The sequence below is a fragment of the Salvia splendens genome, chromosome 19 (assembly GCF_004379255.2).
Source record: "Salvia splendens isolate huo1 chromosome 19, SspV2, whole genome shotgun sequence".
Classification (NCBI taxonomy): Eukaryota; Viridiplantae; Streptophyta; class Magnoliopsida; order Lamiales; family Lamiaceae; genus Salvia; species Salvia splendens.
The window spans coordinates 20,177,566-20,199,957 of record NC_056050.1 but is presented as its reverse complement, the minus strand read 5'-3'; the positions used below and the strand labels follow the sequence as shown (position 1 = coordinate 20,199,957).

At 38.1% G+C, this 22,392-nt stretch overlaps 2 protein-coding genes across 3 annotated transcripts; one reads left to right on the top strand and one right to left on the bottom strand.

The window, feature by feature from the left end:
- Positions 1-8,944: 8,944 nt before the first annotated feature.
- Positions 8,945-12,113, bottom strand: LOC121778535 (U-box domain-containing protein 35-like). 2 transcript variants are annotated; one of them, XM_042175908.1, is made up of 8 exons: positions 11,769-12,113; positions 11,436-11,536; positions 11,102-11,229; positions 10,838-10,993; positions 10,507-10,747; positions 10,352-10,441; positions 9,821-10,249; positions 8,945-9,745 (listed from the first exon to the last, which is right to left on the bottom strand). In XM_042175908.1, exons 1-8 carry the CDS (start codon positions 11,929-11,931, stop codon positions 9,050-9,052), a joined length of 2,004 nt encoding a protein of 667 aa, XP_042031842.1. In that variant the 5' UTR covers positions 11,932-12,113; the 3' UTR covers positions 8,945-9,049. The 2 variants fall into 2 exon arrangements, with proteins under 2 accessions (XP_042031842.1, XP_042031843.1); XM_042175909.1 differs by having other exon boundaries at positions 11,765-11,920.
- A 5,696-nt stretch (positions 12,114-17,809) lies between these two features.
- LOC121779962 (protein ALP1-like) lies at positions 17,810-19,765 on the top strand. The gene has a single exon (XM_042177451.1). It carries the CDS (start codon positions 18,091-18,093, stop codon positions 19,531-19,533), a length of 1,443 nt encoding a protein of 480 aa, XP_042033385.1. The 5' UTR covers positions 17,810-18,090; the 3' UTR covers positions 19,534-19,765.
- Positions 19,766-22,392: the final 2,627 nt, after the last annotated feature.

The following is a 22,392-nucleotide window of genomic DNA, read 5'->3' as shown; positions in this document are numbered from 1 at the left end:
ACTGAAAACCACATCTTAAAAAGATGATTATAGTGGTAACCCAACCATACGATTGGAGATCCCATGGGCTTGGTTCAATGGGAAAACGAAGCTATATGAATCTAGTTGTAACACTCGGAAGATTTTTAATCTTCGCCCATTCTTTAGAAAGCATTGAGTGTTGTAACCTGCATGTGGTAGGAGGCTAAGTTTTGACTTTTAATGATTCTTGGAAACCTCGAGGGGGTGGGTATTGCAGGATACCTGGAAAAGAATCACTTATGTAAGTGAAGAAGTGTGGGCCGCTTCAACATGTGAATCACTTATGAGTCCAAAGTGGTGTTCCATGGCCAGTAAAGGACACAAACGTGAGAACTGATGAGTTTGTAAATAATATTGTGTCAATATTATTGTCTTGGTATACACCAAGGAGGAATGGTTCAAGGCATTACGTCCACCAGGCCGCCGGTATGCCCGATAGTGTTGACTATGGAAAGTTCAAAGCCCCAAGCTACTATTCCAAATGCAATATTATTTCTCGAGAATTGAGCAAAGAGTCTGCATACATGTCTGGTGTTGGTTTGAGCTTGCAGCGCTCTAACCAATGTGGGGGATTGTTGGAAAAAACGTGTGATACACGTGTGATAAAGGCAAGACTTTTGGCCTTTCATGTGGCTATGTCCTTTGGCCTTTCACCCCCAAATAATTTATGTAGTGTCTTTATGCTTTGATCTTCATGTCTCCATCTCTAGCCTATATAAGGCATGGAGTGGTAGATGGAAAACATACGAACACCAACAACAAACATTCTCTCTTTTCTCTCAAGGTCTCTACATCATAGTGTGCATCTTAGGAGCATTGTCTAGCTCGATTCTCGGAACTCCATCAAGTTCGCCGGTGCCTAGCGGGTTTGAGGTGCTTCTACACGCTAGGAGGAAGTCGTTTTATCTTTGGGGGCAATACGTCATTCCGTGAGCACTAGCCGGGGTGTAATTTGTCTTGCGGAAAGAGGGCTTGCCTCGACTCGACTTATAAATTTGGTTTGCTTTATTTCCGTTGTAATTTTCATTCATCTTTTTGTTGCAAGTTTTCTTTCGATTGTATTAGTTAGAGTACCGCCTGTACACGGCTTGGGAATTTCTTCCCACTATTTCTAACAGTAGCCGGGTCGAACAACGACATCAACGTCCTCCAGTCGTCGCCCCTTTTCAACGACCAGTGCATGGGCGTTGGTCCGGCCGTCAACTTCGTCGCCAACGGCAACCAGCACAACATAGGCTATTATTTGGCGGATGAGATATACCCTATGTGGCCCGTCTTTGTGAAGACGATTAAGTGCCCAGTAGATTAAAAGAAGATATATTTTGCCGGTCGCTAGGAGGCAGCGCGCAAGGATGTGGAGCGGGCATTCGGGGTGCTACAGGCTCGATGGGCGGCAGTGAAGGGTCCCGCACGGCTGTGGTATGCTGACAGCATCGCTGACATCATGTACGCATGTATTATCATGCACAACATGATTGTCGAAGATGAAGGTCCAGCACTGACTGATTGGACCAACGATAACGCGGATGCTGCGGGTCCAAGCCACGGCGTGGCCACTGGCAATGTCCGCATGGGGATACCCCACGACGATGTCGATCGAGTCCATGCATTCGCCGACATGCGCCAAAAACAAGCCCATGTTCGACTCCAGAACGATATTATTGAAGAAGTATGGCAGCGGAGGGGTCGTCGTTGATGTGGGGGTGGGCATTATTGAAATGTATTTTTTAATTTGGTGAAATGTACTTTTCTTTTCTTTTTTAGTAATGGAATATTTTTCCGTATTTGTGTCGACTATTTAATTCCGTAAATTTCTTACTTCCGGAAATTGTTTAATTTGTGAATTTGTGAATTTTTTTATTGTGGGAATTCCTTCGGGAATTCCGCGGGGAATTCCGCCATGGTGCAGTGGGAATTCCGTATGACGTGACAGTGCAGTGGGAAGTCCGTATGACGTGGCAGGAGGTGTTTTTGAGAATTCCGACGGGAATTCCGCACCACTGCTGATGCTCTAATGTTTGCAATTTGTCTAGTCGTTATAGCATTTTATTGAAAATATCTTAACAAGAATAAAATGTTGTGAAATTTCAATACAATAACCTTCATTGAGACATTTTCGTGAAAAGACTAAAATGATGGCACAAAATCAAATATTTACCCTTGTTATTTATTTTTCATGTGCATGGAGAAAAAAAATGTCTGGTCATGTTATAAACAAAATTCAAGAATTGGGTTCTTGTAGTACAAATTTAATAATTTGTCAAGATCTTACATTATCTCTTTTACAGCTTAATTATCATAATAAGTACAAATTATAGATTTTTTGTAACATTAAGAAAAAATATGGACAACACAAAAATATTAAAGCCTTGACGAGGATTAAAAGCATTAGTGTAGAAATATAGAAATAGAAATTCATTAACTAGTAAGGGTTGGAGAAATTCTACTGCATCATATTTGGCTCGGCAGAGGACCGAGGTGGCAGAGCAATCTCATCGCCCTTGTCAGGCGACGGATGAGCAGGTGGCGATCGAGTGGTGGTGGTGGTGGTGTTTTGGCGATACGACGGGGCAGGGCAGCCGGCAGGTGTCGTAGTGGCTAATGCGTGACAGGATTTAACACGCCCCCTCACGTGTGGGCCGGAAAGGACATCGGTCTTCCATCACGTGGGTAGGCAATGCAAGAGAAACCATCATCGATGGGCCGGAAAGAACATCGGTCTTCCATCACGTGGGTAGGCAATGCAAGAGAAACCATCATCGATGTGGGCCGGAAAGGACATCGGTCCCACTCGTGAGGTAGATAAGAGATAAAGAGAAAACCATCATCGACTTGGGCCCGCTCTGATACCATATGATGTAGAAACTAATAATATGCACTCCATCAATAGAGGAAGAAAGTAAGATATTATTGATATCAAAGTAGAGAATACAAAAATCTGAGAACACAAAATACTCGAGCAGAGTATTTATACTAGACTACTCCAAAATATCTAATCAACTAACTTCTAACTAACTCGCCACCTCATGGAGCAGACGTCCACGTCAGAATACAGCTCAGCTCATTCTAGAATCTTCTTGGTCCAAGCTCACGTATGCATGGCTCTATGCACATCATTCTCAACACGCCCCCTCAAGATGGACCGTATATAGTATGAAAGTTCATCTTGTCTAGAATGGAATTGAAGGCGCTATCACCCAAAGGTTTTGTAAAGATGTCAGCTAGCTGAAGGTTATTCCTTATATGCAAGGGTTTGATAACTCCCTTTAGATACTTCTCTCTAACCGTGTGACAATCAATCTCAATGTGCTTGGTTCTCTCATGGAAAACCGGGTTAGAACAAATGTATATAGCTGATTGATTGTCACAATACAAAGGCACTGATTTCTCAACCTTTATTCCAAAGTCTCTCAGTATAGCTACGGCTCATACAACCTCACACGTAGCCTGAGCCATGGCCCTATATTCTGCTTCGGTAGAGGATCTGGAAATGGTACTTTGCTTCTTTGCCTTCCAAGAAACTATAGAGTTGCCAAGGAAAAGGCAATATCCGGTCATAGACTTTCTAGTATCCGGACATGAAGCCCAATCCGCATCAGAAAATATGCTAAGGGTCGGTTTTGAGCTGCTGGAATAGAACAGTCCATGTGCTGGAGTTCTCTTAAGGTATCTCAAGATTCTCTCAGCTGCTTGCCAGTGTTCTATGCATGGATTCGACACATATTGACTCAACTTATGTACAGCAAAAGTAATGTCGGGTCTTGTGATGCACAAGTATAGAAGTCTTCCAATCAATCTTCTATACTTTGGAGATTCATCTAAGGCTGTTCCTCCCTCCATTTGTAGCTTCTTTGTAGGATCCATGGGAGTTGCTGCTGGTTTGCAGCCAAGAAATCCAGTTTCCTTCAACAAATCCATAACATATTTTCTTTGTGATATTTGAATACCCTTTTTGTTTCTAGCAATCTCAAGTTCGAGGAAGTATTTAGGAACTCCAAGGTCTTTGAACTTGAAATATTTTGTGAGGAATTCCTTGAAATCATTAGTCATTTGTGGATCAGTTGTAGCAACTAGGATGTCATCAACATACACAACTATACCAAAGAATTTCTCAGCTCCATCAGATTTGAAGAAAAATGAATGATCCGAGGCTGACTGATGCAGACCAAAGTCCTTGAGTACTTCTGATAATTTCAAATACCACTGCCTTGAGGCTTGTTTCAAGCCATAGAGAGACTTTTTCAATCTGCATACTAGAGTGGATTCTGGAGTTGCCCCCTCAACAGTCAGCCTATCCACTTCTAGGCCCGGTGGAAGTGTCATGTATATTTCCTCTTCCAAGTCTCCATATAAAAATGCATTGTTGATGTCTAGGTGAGTCAGAGACCATCCTTTGATTGCAGCCAAGGCCAACATCATCTTCACAGTTGTGAGTTTTGCAACTGGAGAGAAAGTGTCAAGAAAGTCTACACCTTCAAGTTGTGTAAAGCCTTTTGCTACTAATCTAGCTTTATATCTCTCAACCGAGGCATCTGCATTAAATTTCACTTTGTACACCCATTTACAATCAATGGGGATTTTTCCTGGAGGAAGAACTGTGATATACCAAGTATCTGTTCTTATGAAGGCTGAAAGTTCCTCTTGCATTGTCAACTGCCATTCTTTGATAGTGGAGGCTTGTGAATAGGTAGCTGGCTCATATATGGAGGACATGAGGATGATGTATTTCAAATAATCTGGGCTGAGTTTAGAAAGGGAGAAGTGTGCAGAAATAGGATAAAAGCAAGAGGGCACAGAATTGCATACATAATCTGTCAAGTGTGTGGGCTGTTTAGATATTCTGCCTGTCCTTGTAATGGTGGAGTTATTATTTTGAGAACTTAAGGAAGGTAATAGAGAAGAAGTCTCAGATAGATTCTGAACTCCAGTGGGGAATTCAGATGATGAAGGAGAAGGCTGGGAGGCAGAAGGATGCTGAATTCCAGTGGGGAATTCAGATGGTGACAGATGAGAAAGAGGGAAGACATCTTCATGAAAAACAACATTCCTTGAGATGATTTCTTGCATAGTGTCAAGCTCAAGAAGTTTATATCCTTTATAGTCAGCGGGGTATCCTAAGAAGACACATTTAGTGGCTCTTGGAGAAAACTTGTTTCTGCCTCTTTCCAAAGTGGAAGCATAACAAAGGCAGCCTATAATTCTCATGTGTATATATGAGGGTGGTTTCAGGAAAAGAGCTTGAAAAGGAATGATGTTGTTGGGTAGAACAGATGAAGGGGTTCGGTTTATTATATATGAGGCATTCAAGATGCAATCTCCCCAAAACTGTATTGGCAAAAAAGACTGAAACATCAAGCTTCTAGCCACATTCAGAATGTGCTTGTGTTTTCTTTCAACACGGGCATTTTGTTGTGGAGTCTCAACACATGAGTGCTGTACCACAGTCCCAAAAGAATTGTATAAAGAGGTCAAGTTGAACTCAGGAGCATTATCTGAACGAATGGCTTTGATTTTCTTGGAAAATTGGGTAAGAATGGTGGTGAAAAATTGTTTAAGTATGGTAGCTACATCAGATTTGTTTTGCATCAAAAAGGTCCAAACAAATCTTGAACAATCATCAACAATGGTGAGGAAATATCTATATCCTTGACTAGTTGGTGGATTAAATGGTCCCCAAACATCACAATGAATGAGATCAAAAGTATTAGAAGCAACAGAATTTGACATTGAGAAAGGCAAATGTTGCTGCTTAGCAATGGGACAAATCTCACATAGAGAGTGATTTTTATTGCTGAATGAAAGAGTTTCAGACATAGATTTCAATTTGGTGAAAGATAAATGCCCAAGCCTTTTGTGCCAAATATCAATAGAGACAATAGAATTGACACAAACAGGGGAAAATTGAGCAGACATGGAATTTTCTGGTATGGAATCCACTTGAAGAGTGTATAAGTTCCCCATTCGATTACCCCTCCCAATCACTGTTTCCTGAGAAGCTTCCTGAATCACAAGAGAGTTTGGAGTAAAGGTTATGGAGCAAGATAGGGAACTAGTCAAAGAGCTAACAGAGATGAGATTAAAGCTGAAGGAAGGAACATAGAGAACAGATTGCAAGGTTATTGTAGGAGTTAAGCAGACTGTTCCTATGTGGGATATGGAAGCTGTGGAACCATTTGGTAAATTTACAGAAGCTTTGTTCACAGGATAAGATGATGCAAACAAAGATAAATTGCAACATACATGATGAGTTGCTCCTGTGTCAAGGAGCCATACAGCAGGAGGAAGGCTAACACTTGCTGTAAAAGGAAGATATAGAGTAGTACCTGTGAAAGGAGAAGATTGAGTGTTTTGGGAGGTATTTAGTGCGGCTGAAGGAGTTGTGGATGGACTGATGGCAAGTTGGCTTTGCAAGAGAGAAATCAGCTGCTGGCATTGATCATATGTTGGCATAGTAGATGTTGCAGCAGACTGAGATTGCACAGCCTTATCCATCTGTTCAGTAGAGGAATCATCAACGAAATTCACTGATTTATTTGTTCCAAAATCCTTAGGACCTGGTTTAAATTTTCCTTTTCCAAATCCTGGAGGAAATCCATGGAGTACAAAGCATCTATCCACGGTGTGATTTGTTTTCCCACAGTGAGAACATAACCTTCGATTAAAGGATGAAGATGCAGCATTTGCAGAGTAAGGCTGCTCACTCAGCACTGGTGGAGTGTATGAAGTTACACTTCCTTCAATGGATCGCTGTCTTTCCTCTTGCAACACCAGAGAGAAGACTTTTGATAAAGTTGGAAGAGGAATCATGGACAAAATGTGAGATCTGATTTGAGAGTAGGTTGAATTTAAGCCAACTAGAAACTGCATCACACACTCTTCTTCCTGATGAGTGTGCCATTTTGTTGCACTGCGGCATCTGCAGGTGGCGCAAATGCACCACGAAACCGGCTGAGTATTCTTATACTCATCCCAAACTATGCGGAGGTTAGTGAAATAAGTGTTGATATCATCCGATCCTTGAGATAATGTCATGAGCTTCTGGCGCAATTGATAAACATGAGCTGAATCACAAACTGAAAAACGATCGCGTAGATCTAACCATATATCTCGAGCATCGTCCAAGTACATGATGCTGGAGCAGATCTGTGGTGAAATTGAGTTCCTAATCCAGGAAACAACCATACTATTGCAACGGATCCACGATTGAAAGAAAAGATCATCAGTATCTGGACGAGGAAGAGTTCCATTAACGAACTCAAGCTTATTCTTCGCGATCAAAGCCGTAGTCAGTGATCGGCTCCAATTAGTGTAATTAGATCCGATCAAAGGCTGAGATACAAGAGTAAGAGCTGGATTATCGCTCGGATGCAGATAATAAGAGCTGCTAGTATCTTCAAAGTGATGATGAGCTCCATTGTTGTTGTTGCCGTTGATGCCATTGGCGTTCGCATTACCTCGCCGGCCATTCATTTTGTTCGAAGAAGAGAAATGAATGAAGAAACAAGGCTAGAAGAAGCGTGATTGAAGCGGAAGGTGAAAGTATTCACTGATACCATGTAGAAACTAATAATATGCACTCCATCAATGGAGGAAGAAAGTAAGATATTATTGATATCAAAGTAGAGAATACAAAAATCTGAGAACACAAAATACTCGAGCAGAGTATTTATACTAGACTACTCCAAAATATCTAATCAACTAACTTCTAACTAACTCGCCACCTCATGGAGCAGACGTCCACGTCAGAATACAACTCAGCTCATTCTAGAATCTTCTTGGTCCAAGCTCACGTATGCATGGCTCTATGCACATCATTCTCAACAAATCTGATGGTGCAATTTTATAATGACCTTCGGATTTTGGAAGCTAAGAGCAAGATCCAAATAACAAAAATCGAACCTTTTCTTGCCATGCATGGGATGGGAGCAGAAATTCTTGAAGGTTTCATTTTCTTTTCTTTTTCCCCACTCTTGTTATGTTGTTGGAGCAAAAGTTGAATTGATATGAGAATGTGTAGTTTAAATTCTTGTGATGTTTGTTTCTGAAGTTAGGAATGTGTATTTATAAATATAAAACTCACACACTCTTGTAAATACGTCGTTATTTTATTTTTCTTTGGCTAAATTGTTGATTTTTTCTTGTTTAAAGTATTTAGTTGAATATGTTACACCGTTTTGCATAATTATCATTTAGTATCTATCATTTTATTTTTGTGAATAAAAATTCATAGAGATCGAAATATTGACGTGATATGCAAAATTACACGCCAATTATTCAAATTACACGTTGATTGTCCAAAAGTACACGTCGATTTAATTCCGTATGTCATTATGTCACAACGATATTTCGATGACTAAAATTTTTTGCAGAATATTTTATTCCCAAAAATAAAATGATTTATGCTAAATGAGAATTATGTGACAATTTCGGCTCAACATCCTAAATGATGAGATAAATTCTATCGTTTACCGTATTTTTATTAATTAATGACGAGGAAAACGTTCATCCGCTATTCGATGTGTACTAGGCACAAAGTGTGACCAGAAAACCTTTTTTTTTTTACTATAAATGTATTTAGATTAGTTGAGAATGTCATTATTATTTACTAGTCTGCAATATCCAGAATATGATATCCAATCCTTTCTATTGCATTCCATTTGTTTTGGCGTAATCTAGATTTGTGGGCACCAATTTCACCATAGTTTTTTCTTTACTTTATACAACCTTTCTTTCTATATGCTCTTTTTTGCTTGACTTTGGAATCAGCCTATTTTTGCTCTCAAATATAAAAAAAGTAAATATTGATATCCCAATGCAAATTCTGCCAATTTTTAAGGATAACCCAAAATTCAAAATTACGTATGAGTGCATCCTGAATAGTCGAAAAAGAAACAACAAAGAAAACGGTAGTACATAAGGAAAATTTGAGAATACAAGTTTTTGTACATTTTATTTCTTTTGGAAGTTCAAGATTCCTATATCAAAGTGGCAAAAAAATGAACGAATGTGATATCTCCTTAATTCTGAATTAGTCATGTTGTTGTCCAAGTTGTTTCAACCTATTGAGCTCAGGCAATATCTCTTTCCCCAGATCAGGTCTATCTTTTTTCCTCAGCTCAGTGCATCTCAGGGCTAGCTTTGCAAGGCACTGAGCCTCCTCGACCGGCCAATCAGGCACGCTTGGATCTAGCAGACTGCCAAACGTGCCCTGTTCAATGGCCCGCTCGACGTGGTGAGTGAGGCCCATAGGTGGCTTGGCGGTGATGATTTGTAGTAGTATCACCCCGAGTGAGTAAATATCCGATTTTGTCCCTAGCTTGCCTGTCTGCTGGTATTCCGGGTCGATGTAGCAAAATGTACCCGCAGCAGATGTCATGTGATACTGAGTCACGCTATCCGCGACCGTGGGTGGGACCAGTCGGGCCAGCCCTACGTCGCTAATCTTGCACGTGTAATGATGGTCTAGCAAGATGTTTCCTGGCTTTAGGTCACGGTGGACCAATGGCTCGGGCTTGGCCTGGTGAAGGAAAAGTAGACCGGTGGCTATCTCAGAGGCGATCTTGAACCTTACCCCCCATGGGATAGAGGGAGTGTTGCCCTTTCTGAGTAGACGGTCCTCAAGGCTTCCGTTGTCCATGTACTCATACACGAGGCATCCATACTCAGGGCAGGCGCCCATGAGCAGGACCATGTTTGGATGCCTCATGCAGGTCAGTACTTCGACCTGCATCAGTGTAACCAGAATAGACCATGAAGCACAACTTAGTGACAGTCTGATGACAGTTTTACAAAATATTACCTCTTGTTGGAACTGTTTTTTGCCCTGAGTAGCATCGGGCCGTAGGACTTTGATGGCAACCGGTGTGTGGTCCAGCTTCCCTTTGTAAACGGGGCCGTACCCTCCTTCTCCGATCTTCCTAGATCCTGTGAAGTTGTTAGTGGCCTCTTTGATCTCTTCAATCACGTATCTTCTATAGCGGTCGTCATTGTTTGACAACGCGTTCAATGCACGTTTCTTTTCCTCCGCCTCCCTCTTTGCCCTCTGCTCCGCATACCTTCTCCTCTGCGTCTCCTTCTCGGCTATCTTTTGTGCCTTCTCTGCGGCTTCAATCGCAGCTCTGCATTTCGCCTTTTCCATCTCCACGAGCGCTAAGTGCGCCTCTTCAGCTTGCCGGGCTTGGTCTAATCGGTCTATCTCCCCGTGCTTCTGCTGCTGAAGCTCATTCACCTAAAAATTTAGTAGACAAGTTAAAGAAACATAAGTTGCAACTATGTCACATTCTACTGGTACAAAAGTTTAGGTATCAAAATTCTATCAATTTTTTCTTACCTTCTTTTGAGCTGAGATTGCTTCTTTGCAAGCTTCATTATACATACTCATTGTTTGATTCACCTGTTGCTTGAGCCTATTAATTGCAGTCTGCACCAAACAAACTACAGTAAGAACTATATTATGAAATTTAATCAAATTTTGTAGTACTTAACTGGAGATGAAGAATTTGATGAAAGATGATCAAATTGATCTGATCCCACACTGCTTGTGCTTGACATTTGCACTCTTGTGATATCCATGCCATGATCTCTGACCGAATCTTCATGTGTATTAACAAACTTGCCTGTGTTTCTCGGCCTCCTTCTCGACTCACCACCATCGTTCCTGAATCGCCTACTACCATTTTCGGGATGCTCGTCGCTAGTCCTCCTTCCCCCCCTCACAGAGGATCCCCTGTTGTTGTTGGATTTGCTAGTGGTTGTTATTACAATGCTCTTTTGTTTTATGATCTAGCTTATTTCTGCAAGAAGGATAGATACATACCTAGTAGAAGACACTGGAGATGGGGCCCTGGTCGAGCTGTCCGTGTGTCGTGCTGCTGGCCGGATTGATTGTGCTTTGCCCCTTGAAATCACGTACACGGAGCAGAAATCCGGGGCGGACTTGTTTATCATGGTGGCCACATCCGGGATCCAGAACCTAACAACATGACTTTATTCATAAATAAATATACGCGTTGACATATACTGATGAAAGAATTGGTGTTAAAAATGTAAGTAGGGAGATAATTTTGGTTAGTAAATCTACCTATATCTTGTTATGACATTCTTTGTTGATGCACCAAGAACAATGTTGGTCACACTATTATGATTGATGTAGTCTATTAGTGCAGAATGCACGTCAACACCTTCTAGCACCACCTCCTCTTTTCTCACCTGCAAAATGGTCACATTTACTGCATTTATCAACAACGCTGTTTTCAATACGCAATTGATAAAGTATGAGACAAAGAGAAAAATGGGCAATATAGAAAAGAAAAAAAATGATGATAAAGTTTTCAGGGATGGAAATGGAACTAATTTTGCGGAACGATCCAAAATGAAAAAATAAGGATATTTTTTGTACTATAAAATTTGATTACCCCTTTACGCGCACAGACGGTACGACAAGCCGTGAATATGTCCTCCACCAACCCACTATTTGCCTCCGCGACAACGTGCTGGCCATAGTGGTGGTGATGATCTGCATGCAAGGACGGACGAAGAAAATTAGCTCGGGTTAATTTCATGGGTTACGGGTGCTTCAGCTAACCCCAGCACCCCCTAAATCCGCCTTTTCTTCGTGTAATCGGAGTTAACACATTATACAAAAAAATTATTTGGTACGAGATTAAATCTCGTGTTTGATTATCACCAAATAAATCTGAGTTTCATTATCACCAAAAAAATAAAATACAAGAAGGTAAGATACCTACGTCTAGTCTTAACATGAGCCAGAATGAAAGTATGTTTGGAATTGGTGATAAGGTTATCGATCGCCCATCTCACAGCTAACGGACTGTTTTTCCCCTTGTTGACGGCGACGACTGTGACGACGTTGTTCTCTTGTAGATCTTGCATCGAAGCGTCCGACATCATTATCTCCCCTATTTTCTCGAAATCAAATGTGCGTTGAGGTGATAAAGAAACAGAGTCGAGATGGATTGGTTTCTTGTTTCACGGGTAGGATTGGGAAGTGGTGGCGCAATGAGGTTTTTTCGTGGACTAGTTCACGGCGTCTGCCACCGTCATTGCCACCCACCACTTCTTTTGCCGGGAAAATTTTTGAGGGGAAATGAAGGAGAGAAAATGCTGCCCTTTAGATTATGTGATTCTGTTTAACTATAAAAAGATTTGCTATTCTTATCTCATGATCTCCTCCACCAGCTTCTATTTGACTTATTTTACTAGGTTTTGTGTTCTTTTCAACACATGAGCTATAGATTATGCCTAAAAATAATACTACCATGAAATGTCTACATCTCCGACAATATTTTACTCGTAGTTAAACTACGTCGTTTATGATCAACAAAATTTTTAAGCCATGTAGGCATTCCGGCCTCCACCTTAGCTTCAATCTTGCCGAAATTTTTTGTCTGGGAGTACTTATATTCAAATGTAGAATTTATAGTTTGTGTTCAAAACTAGAATTTGTGTGACAAATTAAATCATGTATTTTGGCACAATTACCCTTATATCCAATGTGTACATTGACTCGAATATGATCAACAACTTATGACCGAACCGGAATATAATTTGGGATTGTCGGGCCTGTTGATTTTTGGACTGGTTCATGCAAATGATCTTTGTATAAATCGCGTCTTCTTTAACTAGGTTCCATGTGAACGTCACCAGCACGTTGTAGCATCGCTCTTACGGAGGCGTGAAGGTGAGTGAGCTCTTAGCATCTAGCACAACTGCTCTTACCAGACTTGTGTTGACAAAACGGTTTTTCTTTTGTTAACAATAACAGCCAAAATTGTAGTCCTAAAATCTACTCGTATGCTGACTTTCATGTATTATTGTCACTGATGCTGTGATGCATGTATTGTTGACGACTAATGAAAAATTGAATTATGCGTATTTATTTTAATTGCAGAAGTTGCAGTGTCACATGATGGTGGTTATTGTATTGTATTGTACTGCTATATTTAAAGAGGATGGCAGCTAATCTGGATCTTGAACTTGTGTTTTTTCTTTGACTAAATTTGATTTCTTTCAAATGTTATTGCTCTGCTGCAGCTAGCTGTTGCCGTGTATATTATTTGTTCTGAATTAGTTGGAACTGTCTCCTCCGACTAGCTAAGTGTCCTATTTCGATATCATATTTGTTCCATGATAAGTGCCTTGATTTATAATTCTATGAATAAAAATTCAATGGTCCGAATATATTGGTACGTGATGTATTCAGTCAATTACAATTTAAAAATTTCTCATTTTTTTTCTCTATTCCTGCAATTGTATTGATTAGACACGCCCCATGTGATAATATATATGAACAGTTGATTTTTTACTTAAATTTTAAAGGGAAATGAAACTAGCATATTTTTTTTAATTTAATGCAATAATTTAAGGTGACGTTTCTTAGGCGTTTACTAATTGGCCCCACACTATATTTTCTACATTCACTATCCAATCCCATATTATTCACGACTTGCTCCTTTATACTCTATACATCTCATCTACTATTAATGAGATTCTTCTCATAGTATTTTTCAAATTTAGATGTGAATTAAATTTATTGAATTTTAAACCTCAATTAAATCTACAAGAAAATTAAATTTTGAGAGACCAAAAATTCACGTAAAAAATTAGATCAAAATAAAAAAAAGAAAATGAAAAAAAAACTAAAAATAACAAAGAATGTAAAAAAATAATTTAGACCAAATGAGGAAACAATTCACAATTTGGGCAAGAAAATTTATCTGAGTTAGGAAGGGAAAAGTCACGAGTTGTGTTTTGTCGCTTCATTATACAAGTCAATGTATTGAACTAATGAAGCGAGAGTTGAAAAACGTAAAACACTAACACAACTCGTGACTTTTCCCTTCACAAAAAGATGCTTACCCCTCGTTTCTAAGCTCTCTCGCACATAATTGCGTCTAGTCGCCGGAAAATCCCATTACTATGGGACGAGCACCGTGCGATTGTTCATACACACAGGATTGAAGGAAGAGTGGTTTACTAATAATTAAGCTTCTTTGAATTTTATTTTAATATATGGTCAAATGCAACCTTGTTGGGCAATCCGAATGAAATATGTTTCTATATATGGTGGGGGATTCAATTTCCTGTTTTTTAGAATTGTTTAGTGATTTATTTGGATACTTAATTAGAAAGGAAAAAATTGTTTGCTTCTGCAACCAATCTAGTGAAATTATAGGCATTTTGATTAATACAAGTAAAGAAAGAAAATATTTCTTTCAAGTTGTGTGGGGTGTGAGTAAGTTTGTGAGGAATAGAATGGAAAAATTGTATTAAGAATTAATGCAAGGAAATAAAATTGCTTTGAAAATGTAAAATATCTTTGATAGATATTTCTAGAGGATACCTTTTGAGCTGATTTTTCTTAAAATACATTCTTAATAAGATAAAAGAATACATATAAACAAAAGAATTGAATATGATGGAAAAATTGTATTAAGAATTAATGCAAGGAAATAAAATTGCTTTGAAAATGTAAAATATCTTTGATAGATATTTCTAGAGGATACCTTTTGAGCTGATTTTTCTTAAAATACATTCTTAATAAGATAAAAGAATACATATAAACAAAAGAATTGAATATGATGTAAGGGCATGCATATTTTTGACAAGTAGACATGTTATAAAGTCTCTTTAAAATAATGGGTCTTGCTTTATGGTCAAGTCACATTTGAATCTTGTGTGCAGCCGAAGAGAATTTGTTAAATTCTACTCAAAAATTGAAATTTCACAACAGTCATTATCAAAAACCACAAAATTTCAACCCTAATTAGATCATAAACCAACATTAGGCACAAATGCTACAGGAGATAGCAACAAAGGTTAGATTTGTAAAGGAACTACAAAATGCTCAGCTGAGAAATGAAATAAAATTAATTAAATAAAAAGTACGAACGCACAACTAAAATCAAAATGAAATATAGATGATTAAATATAAAAGTACACTTTATTCGCCTAATTAAATGCACATATAAATCTCACCCTACAAATTGAGTTTGTAATAAAGCATCCTTTTTATTTATTGTACTTCAGCCGTAAACACCATAACTATACAATGTTTACAATTGTAAAGTTTTGACTCAATACAAATTTCAAATAATTATATGTTATTTATAAAATTATCTCATACTCTCTTATTTCAATAATTTCACACCATCGTCAATCCAGTAAAACAAATTAAATAAAATATTGCAGCGATTTTCAAAATGACTAGGTAATTCAAGTACTATAAACTATATATGTATATCTTTTAAATATTCTTTTTATTCATGGAAAAATGTCTCTTTTTATTATGATATGTCTACTAAAATTAGCACACCTCTAGGTAATTCAGTTACAAATTATATATTAGTATATCTTTTAATTATTCTCTTTGTCTATAAAAATATGTCTCATTTTTTCATTATGATATGTCCACTAAAATTAACACACTGAAATTTTTTTGGCCACACATTGCTCGTATATTTTATTTACAACTTATATCGCTATGGTATATGCCCCACCATTAAACATATAATTAAACAATACTAGAAGTAAAGTGAGTCTTACATTTAACTAATAATATTTCACACTATTTTTTCTATTTTTTATTTTATATGATATGATTACAATAGTCTAAAGCTATATAACGCAACCTATTTATTATCAAAAGCCATATACTACTAGTAGTTTAATTGGTAGTATTATATATATATATATATATATATATATATATATATATATATATATATATATAGGGTAGTGATCAATGTATAACTAATCTTAAGTGTATAACTAGAGAACAAATCTCAGCCACACATCTTAATGGAACAAATATTATTTATTTTAATTATAGAAAATATGCTGAGGGTAATTTTGGAAATTACTTTCTGAATTAAAACATGCGATCAAATTACGCGAAATCTTCCAAATCTGCGATCCTTTCTTCTTCCAAATCGTAATTCTGAGCTACGTTTGTCAAACATCATAACATGGTACATCTTATTCGTATGCATTGCAGTTCACATATTGTGCATTATATAGTTAATAACATCCATTACTCGTGACAATTTGGTGAATTATTCGTATCGTTTTATAATTTGTTATTAATGCGTACGTACTATACCCTAGCCCCTAAGCTTATTAAACCCTTAGGGGAAACAAGAAACGTGTGTCAAACATCATAACACAGCACATCTTGTTCGTATGCATTACAGTTCACAAATTGTGCATTATATAGTCAATTATATCAATTACTCGTTACCATGTGAAGATTACATACGTGTGTACGTACTATACCCTAGCCCCTAAGCTTATTAAACCCTTAGGGGAAACAAGAAACGTGTGTCCAAACATCATAACATGGTACATCTTATTCGTATGCATTGCAGTTCACATATTGTGCATTATATAGTCAATTATATGCATTACTCGTGACCATGTGGTGCATTATTCGCAGATACCAAAATGTGGCAGTTACTTTTCCGTCAAATGTCAATAATAACCCTGTAATGCATACAAACACCTTCAGGTTTTGATCCATGCAAAACCATTATTAATACAAAAATGCAGAACCAAGCATACAAAAGTCATTTTTAGGTGATTTTAAGCTTATTTTTACGTCATTATAGTAAGGATGACATGAAATGATCTTAACATGACCTCAAACCCAAAGTTTATAATATGACCTAAAACTGCTTTACAATGACCCTCCGTATTTTTGTTTAATTATTGACCATTGGATTGTCAAATCTCATGGTCAGGATTTGGTCTGGATTTTGTATTGAAATCAAGTTTTGTATTGATCATTTTCATATATATATATATTATTCTTAACTTCAGAGTTTCTTCCTTTTTGCGGTTTTGTAGAAGAGTTATTCCAGGGTAATTGTTCATCTTTTTAGTTTTGATTGTTCAAACATATTTTGTTATGTGTCATGTTTATTTTTCAATTAAATAATTTCCAAATCTCGTTTATATTCAAACATAAGAATCCTAATTTCCAGAATCAAATTCCTGAGAATCGTATTTTCAGTAATCATAAATCCTATATTAATAATTTTTCCTAACAATATTTTTCCTATCAACCACGAGGCCTCTAAATGTATTTATTGAAAGTAGAGGATTTAAATGATCGAAGCTTTTACTTATCCTACTCAGTTCTCACAGTAACAAAAAAATATTTTAAACTATCTCTCTATATTAAATAATCGATGAAGTAGAGGAATCCCACCTATATAGATATATTATTCGTAATCTATATAGAGTGCGCCAAAATTAAATGGCGGTAGTATATTTCTCGTAAAATGTACGAGGATTTAAATGATCGAAGCTTTTACTTATTCTAGTTGAGGTTTAGGTACGAACAATTTATAATTTAAAAATGTACATGTATCCTACTTAAAATAACTAGTATGTTGAACAAAAATACAAGAACAAAAAATAATCTAACCCCCTTTTTTTTGGGTAAAGATAATGTTGGATTTTATTAACTACAATACGATTGGCATAATTATATATTCACAAATTTTGTTATTATTCATCCATTTGCAAACATATATAATAATATTAACAAATACAGTAACAATCCACGTCAACATCAAATGATTAAACTTAATTAATAATTTAAAATATGTTCACTATTTGCTCAATCAATACACACCAATCCAATTTTAAAAACTTCCATTTATTTATTGAATAGTAGCAGTATTATTTAATCCTGTAAAATCGCTCCAAATTTTTAAAATGGCTACATCTGTATAAAACCGCGTTATCCCATTTCCCAACCCTTTTCCAACTACCCAGTCACCACCCCCACCCCCACTCTATTACTTCTCTACGAAACTTCTCAACTCTAAATTGCAGACGCTGCTGCGTTCACACCACTTCCCACACGCTGTATCGCATATTGTATATTCGGATACACCTCTGACTCTTCCGTTTTCAAACCCAATTACGGTTGTTTGACATTCGCCATAGCGTTCACATCTTCTCACGCATTTCGTCAAACACCTTGACTATATACCAACACCACACCCCATCCATCCATCCCTCACACCACTTTTTCCTCCCAACATGATCGACAACAAGCTCCTCCACCACCGCAAGCGCCGCAAAAACCCCACCACCATCTCCGCCGCCGCCGACCAAATGAAGACTAAAGGCCTCAGCGACATCATCACCTCCCTCATCCTATTTGACGATCAGGAAAAGCACGAATTAGACGAATTACAAGAAGAAAAGCTCCAATTCGAGCAGAATCACACCAAAAAGCGCCGCGCCATGGCCGATTACTACTCCGATCTGAAGTCCTCCCACGAGGACTCTAGCCAGATCGAAGCAGCTAGGCACAGGAAGGCTAAGGCGGCAACAGTATCCGCCGCCGCCTTAGCTTGTGCTGCTGCAGAGCAGCAGCACGATGCTTCAACAGAAAAAGCAACCGCGCCGGGCCCACAGCGAAGACTGTGGGTGAAAAACCGATCCAAGGATTGGTGGGATCAATGCAGCAGCCCCGATTTCCCCGATTCCGAATTCAAGAAGGCATTCCGGATGGGGAAGAAGACTTTCGATTTAATTTGCAGTGAGCTGAGCTCCGTCGTTGCTAAGGAGAACACTATGCTCCGCGACGCGGTGCCTGTGAGGCAGCGCGTCGCGGTCTGCATATGGAGGCTCGCCACAGGCGAGCCCCTCCGCCTAGTGTCGAAGAAATTCGGCCTAGGGATCTCCACCTGCCACAAGCTGGTGCTGGAGGTCTGCGCCGCGATTCGCAATGTCCTAATGCCGAAGTACCTCCGGTGGCCGGAGGAGGCGGATTTAGTGAAAATGAAACATGAATTCGAATCCATCTCCGCCATCCCCAACGTCGTGGGGGCGATGTACACGACGCACATCCCGATCATCGCCCCCAAAATCAGCGTGGCGGCCTATTTCAACAGGCGCCACACGGAGAGGAACCAGAAGACATCATATTCCATCACCGTTCAAGGAGTGGTGGATCACAGAGGCGTCTTCAGCGACATCTGCATCGGTTATCCCGGTTCAATGGCGGATGATCAAGTTTTAGAAAAATCGACTCTGTTTCAGCGAGCGAACGCGGGGTTTTATCAGGGGTCGTGGATCGTGGGAGGGACGGGGTACCCGCTGACAGACTGGGTGCTGGCGCCGTACACGCAGCAGAATCTGACGTGGACGCAGCACGCGTTCAACGAGAAGATAGGTGAGGTGAGTGGGGTGGCGAGGGGGGCGTTCGCGCGGCTGAAGGGGCGGTGGGGGTGCCTGCAGAAGAGGACGGAGGTGAAGCTGCAGGATCTGCCGGTTGTGCTGGGGGCGTGCTGCGTGCTGCATAATATATGCGAGATGAGGGGCGAGAGTTTGGATCCCGAGCTTGAGTTCGAGCTCGTGGATGATGAGATGGTGCCGGAGATTGGAATTAGGTCGGCCACGGCGATGAAGGCAAGGGACGCTATCGCGCATAATTTATTGCATCATAACCACGCCGGCACGTCTTTTCTATCCTAGAAACTAAACCAAACAGGATAAATAACTCATTCTTATTTGGTTTATAAATCTCACATCAGTATCAGTATCAGTTGTTTCTAACAAGTGATGTGGGATATTGAGTCACAAACATTGTTTCATTTGTAGGGATACACATAGGAAAGAATGTAACTTGTTTTTACAGTTAGTTGTTTATGGATCTGATTGTTTCATTCCATTATTATATCAAGTTCTTGTTTGCATAGTACAGTAAGATTTTGGTTGTTTATTTTTCCTTTTTATGCAGAAAGAGGAAAGTGAAAGGTTCACCCCTGAAGGAACATTCTGATTTCACAAACGACGACCACCACATGCCAGTAGGAGCGGAGCTACAAATTGATACGATGGGGAAAATATATATATACTCCCTCCGTCTCGCACTACTTGCACTTATTTCCTTTCTGGGCGTCCCAAGTTATTTTCACTCTTTCCATTTTTAGTAACAATTTATACCTACAGCATTAATTGTTGACTTTGTCTATCACTCATTCCTTAATCTCCGTGCCCAAAAGGAAAGGTGCGAGTAGTACGGGACGGAGGGAGTATATTAGTATTACTCCATATAAATAAGTTTGGAAGTTTTAAAGGATAATTTAAAATAAATTAAAGAGAAATACTATGATGCATATAAATTTTTGAGGAGAGGCATTTGGCCCACCAAGTCACCTTGTGATCCGCCCATGAGTACACAGGTGGTGGTAGAACGTGACATGCTGAAATATGCTGCATCATTCGTTATTGTCCAATCACATATTCTCGTGTATTTTATCTGAACATAGGATTTTTAAGATATTTTATTTCAAATAAGTCAATTTTTATTTTTATTATTTGGTTTTATATTTTAGTTATTTTGATCAAATTGGTAATTTTTATTTATCTATACATAATTTAATTGGAATATATGAATAAGAAAAACTATTGAAACCCAGAAAAATAAATGAGATTCATGAATAATACTAAGTAAAGTTCGTAGAATACTTAAATAATACATGTGATGTGAATATTATTGAAAGAGTATTATTGAAAGAAATTATTAAATACATGAGAGAGTATTATTGAAAGAAATTATTTTAAAAAATTGTGGATCAAAGCGACAACACCTCCTGAGTAACAAACAGGGTGATGTGATGGTGATTGAAGCCATTGTTTTTAGTAGTGTTTGATTAGGATGATTTGAGTGGTTTTGAGTGAGATTAGCATTAGCCCCACATATTACTTATAATCCATTTTGTACTAGATTGATAACGATGCTCAATTTGTAAGTCGGTTACTGCGCGTTGCGTGTGTGAGTGAACCTTGTTGCTAAATTGCCAACGCAACGTGGAAGATCCCTTTCACACGGCATACCTTCATTTTATTAATTTGGACAAATGCATGATAAATGCAACTAGTGATCAAAATTCATGTTTTAGGTACCCATCTTAATTTATACTCCCTCCGTCCCTTATTAGTCGCATTTTTCACTTTAGACCGTTAATTTGGGATTAATTTTTTTAATATAACTAAATTAGTATTTTAAATGTAAAGGATATTGGCACTTAATATCATGGAACTTTCAAAAAGTTGAGTTTTTCCCATAAACTTTGAAATTGGCAAATAATATCACAAACTTTACCCTGAGTTTGTTATTTTCCACCAGTAAAAAATTTCCGACTATATTAATAGATTGAAGAACAAATTTGAAGGGTGTGCTTCAAGCAAAACTATTCTCAAACATTGAAAATCTTGAAACTCTCGAAGTTGTTGTCGAGAAATTACGAAAAAAATCCATATCATGATATTATTTGCCGAAATTTTTTCATTGGTGGGAAATAACAAACTCGGGTAAAGTTCGTGATATTATTTGTCAATTTCAAAGTTCGTGGAAAAAATCTAACTTTTTAAAAGTTCCATGATATTAGGTGTCAATATCCATAAATCTAAAGGAACCTTTAACTAACATAAATATATTAATTAAATACCCTAATTCTTATTTAAAATAGAAATAGCATAAATAGTTGGAATAAATTGAAATAAAAAAAAGACACAAAAAGAAGTATATTTACTTTTCATATTTTGAAAGATATGTTTCTTGAGAAGTGTCATGTTTCCTGCCGATTGTGTCTATGTAATACTACTACTATGTACACTTCTTTTTCTTTGTATGTGCTCTTTTTAGTGCGAGATTTCAGATATCCATGGGTTTTTTTTTATTGAATTTGAATATGAGATTTTGTGAGAAATTTCGAAATAAGGGTTTAAATTCGCTGACCTTTCGTAATTAGGGATTCAATTTACTGACCTTTCGTAATTTAGGATCGAGGCATGCGTATTCTTCGTAATAAGGGATTTATGATATTTTAGCTTATTTATGTGTTTTTTTAATATTATTTCCCTCTAACCATTTATCAATCGTCTAAATTACCCTTTTCAAAATTTTTATCAAAATTCTATAAAAATAATCTGAGATTGGCCAGAACACGGAGGCTGTCCGGACCTCCGTCGTCGACCTTAACCGCTTCGGCAAGGTCGTGAAGCTCACCGCCTTTACCCCCTATGACTCCGCCCTTGATGCGCTCAACCAGTGCAACGCCATTTCTGAAGGTAAAAACCTACAAATTTAACTCAAACTACATGGAGACATCTATTGCTTGTTTATCTTCAACTTTTGGAGTTTCAATAATAATACTCCTAGTGATGTAGGATGTTGGACTGTCTGTTAAAAGAATTTTTTAATAATAGTGTTTTGGTATCTGTTTGGAAAGTTTATTGATATACTTGGTAGTTTCTAGTTTGTGGTGTGTTTCGAACGAGCTGTCATTAACCTTTTTCTATTGGGTTTTAAGTTAGCCTTTGTTCTAT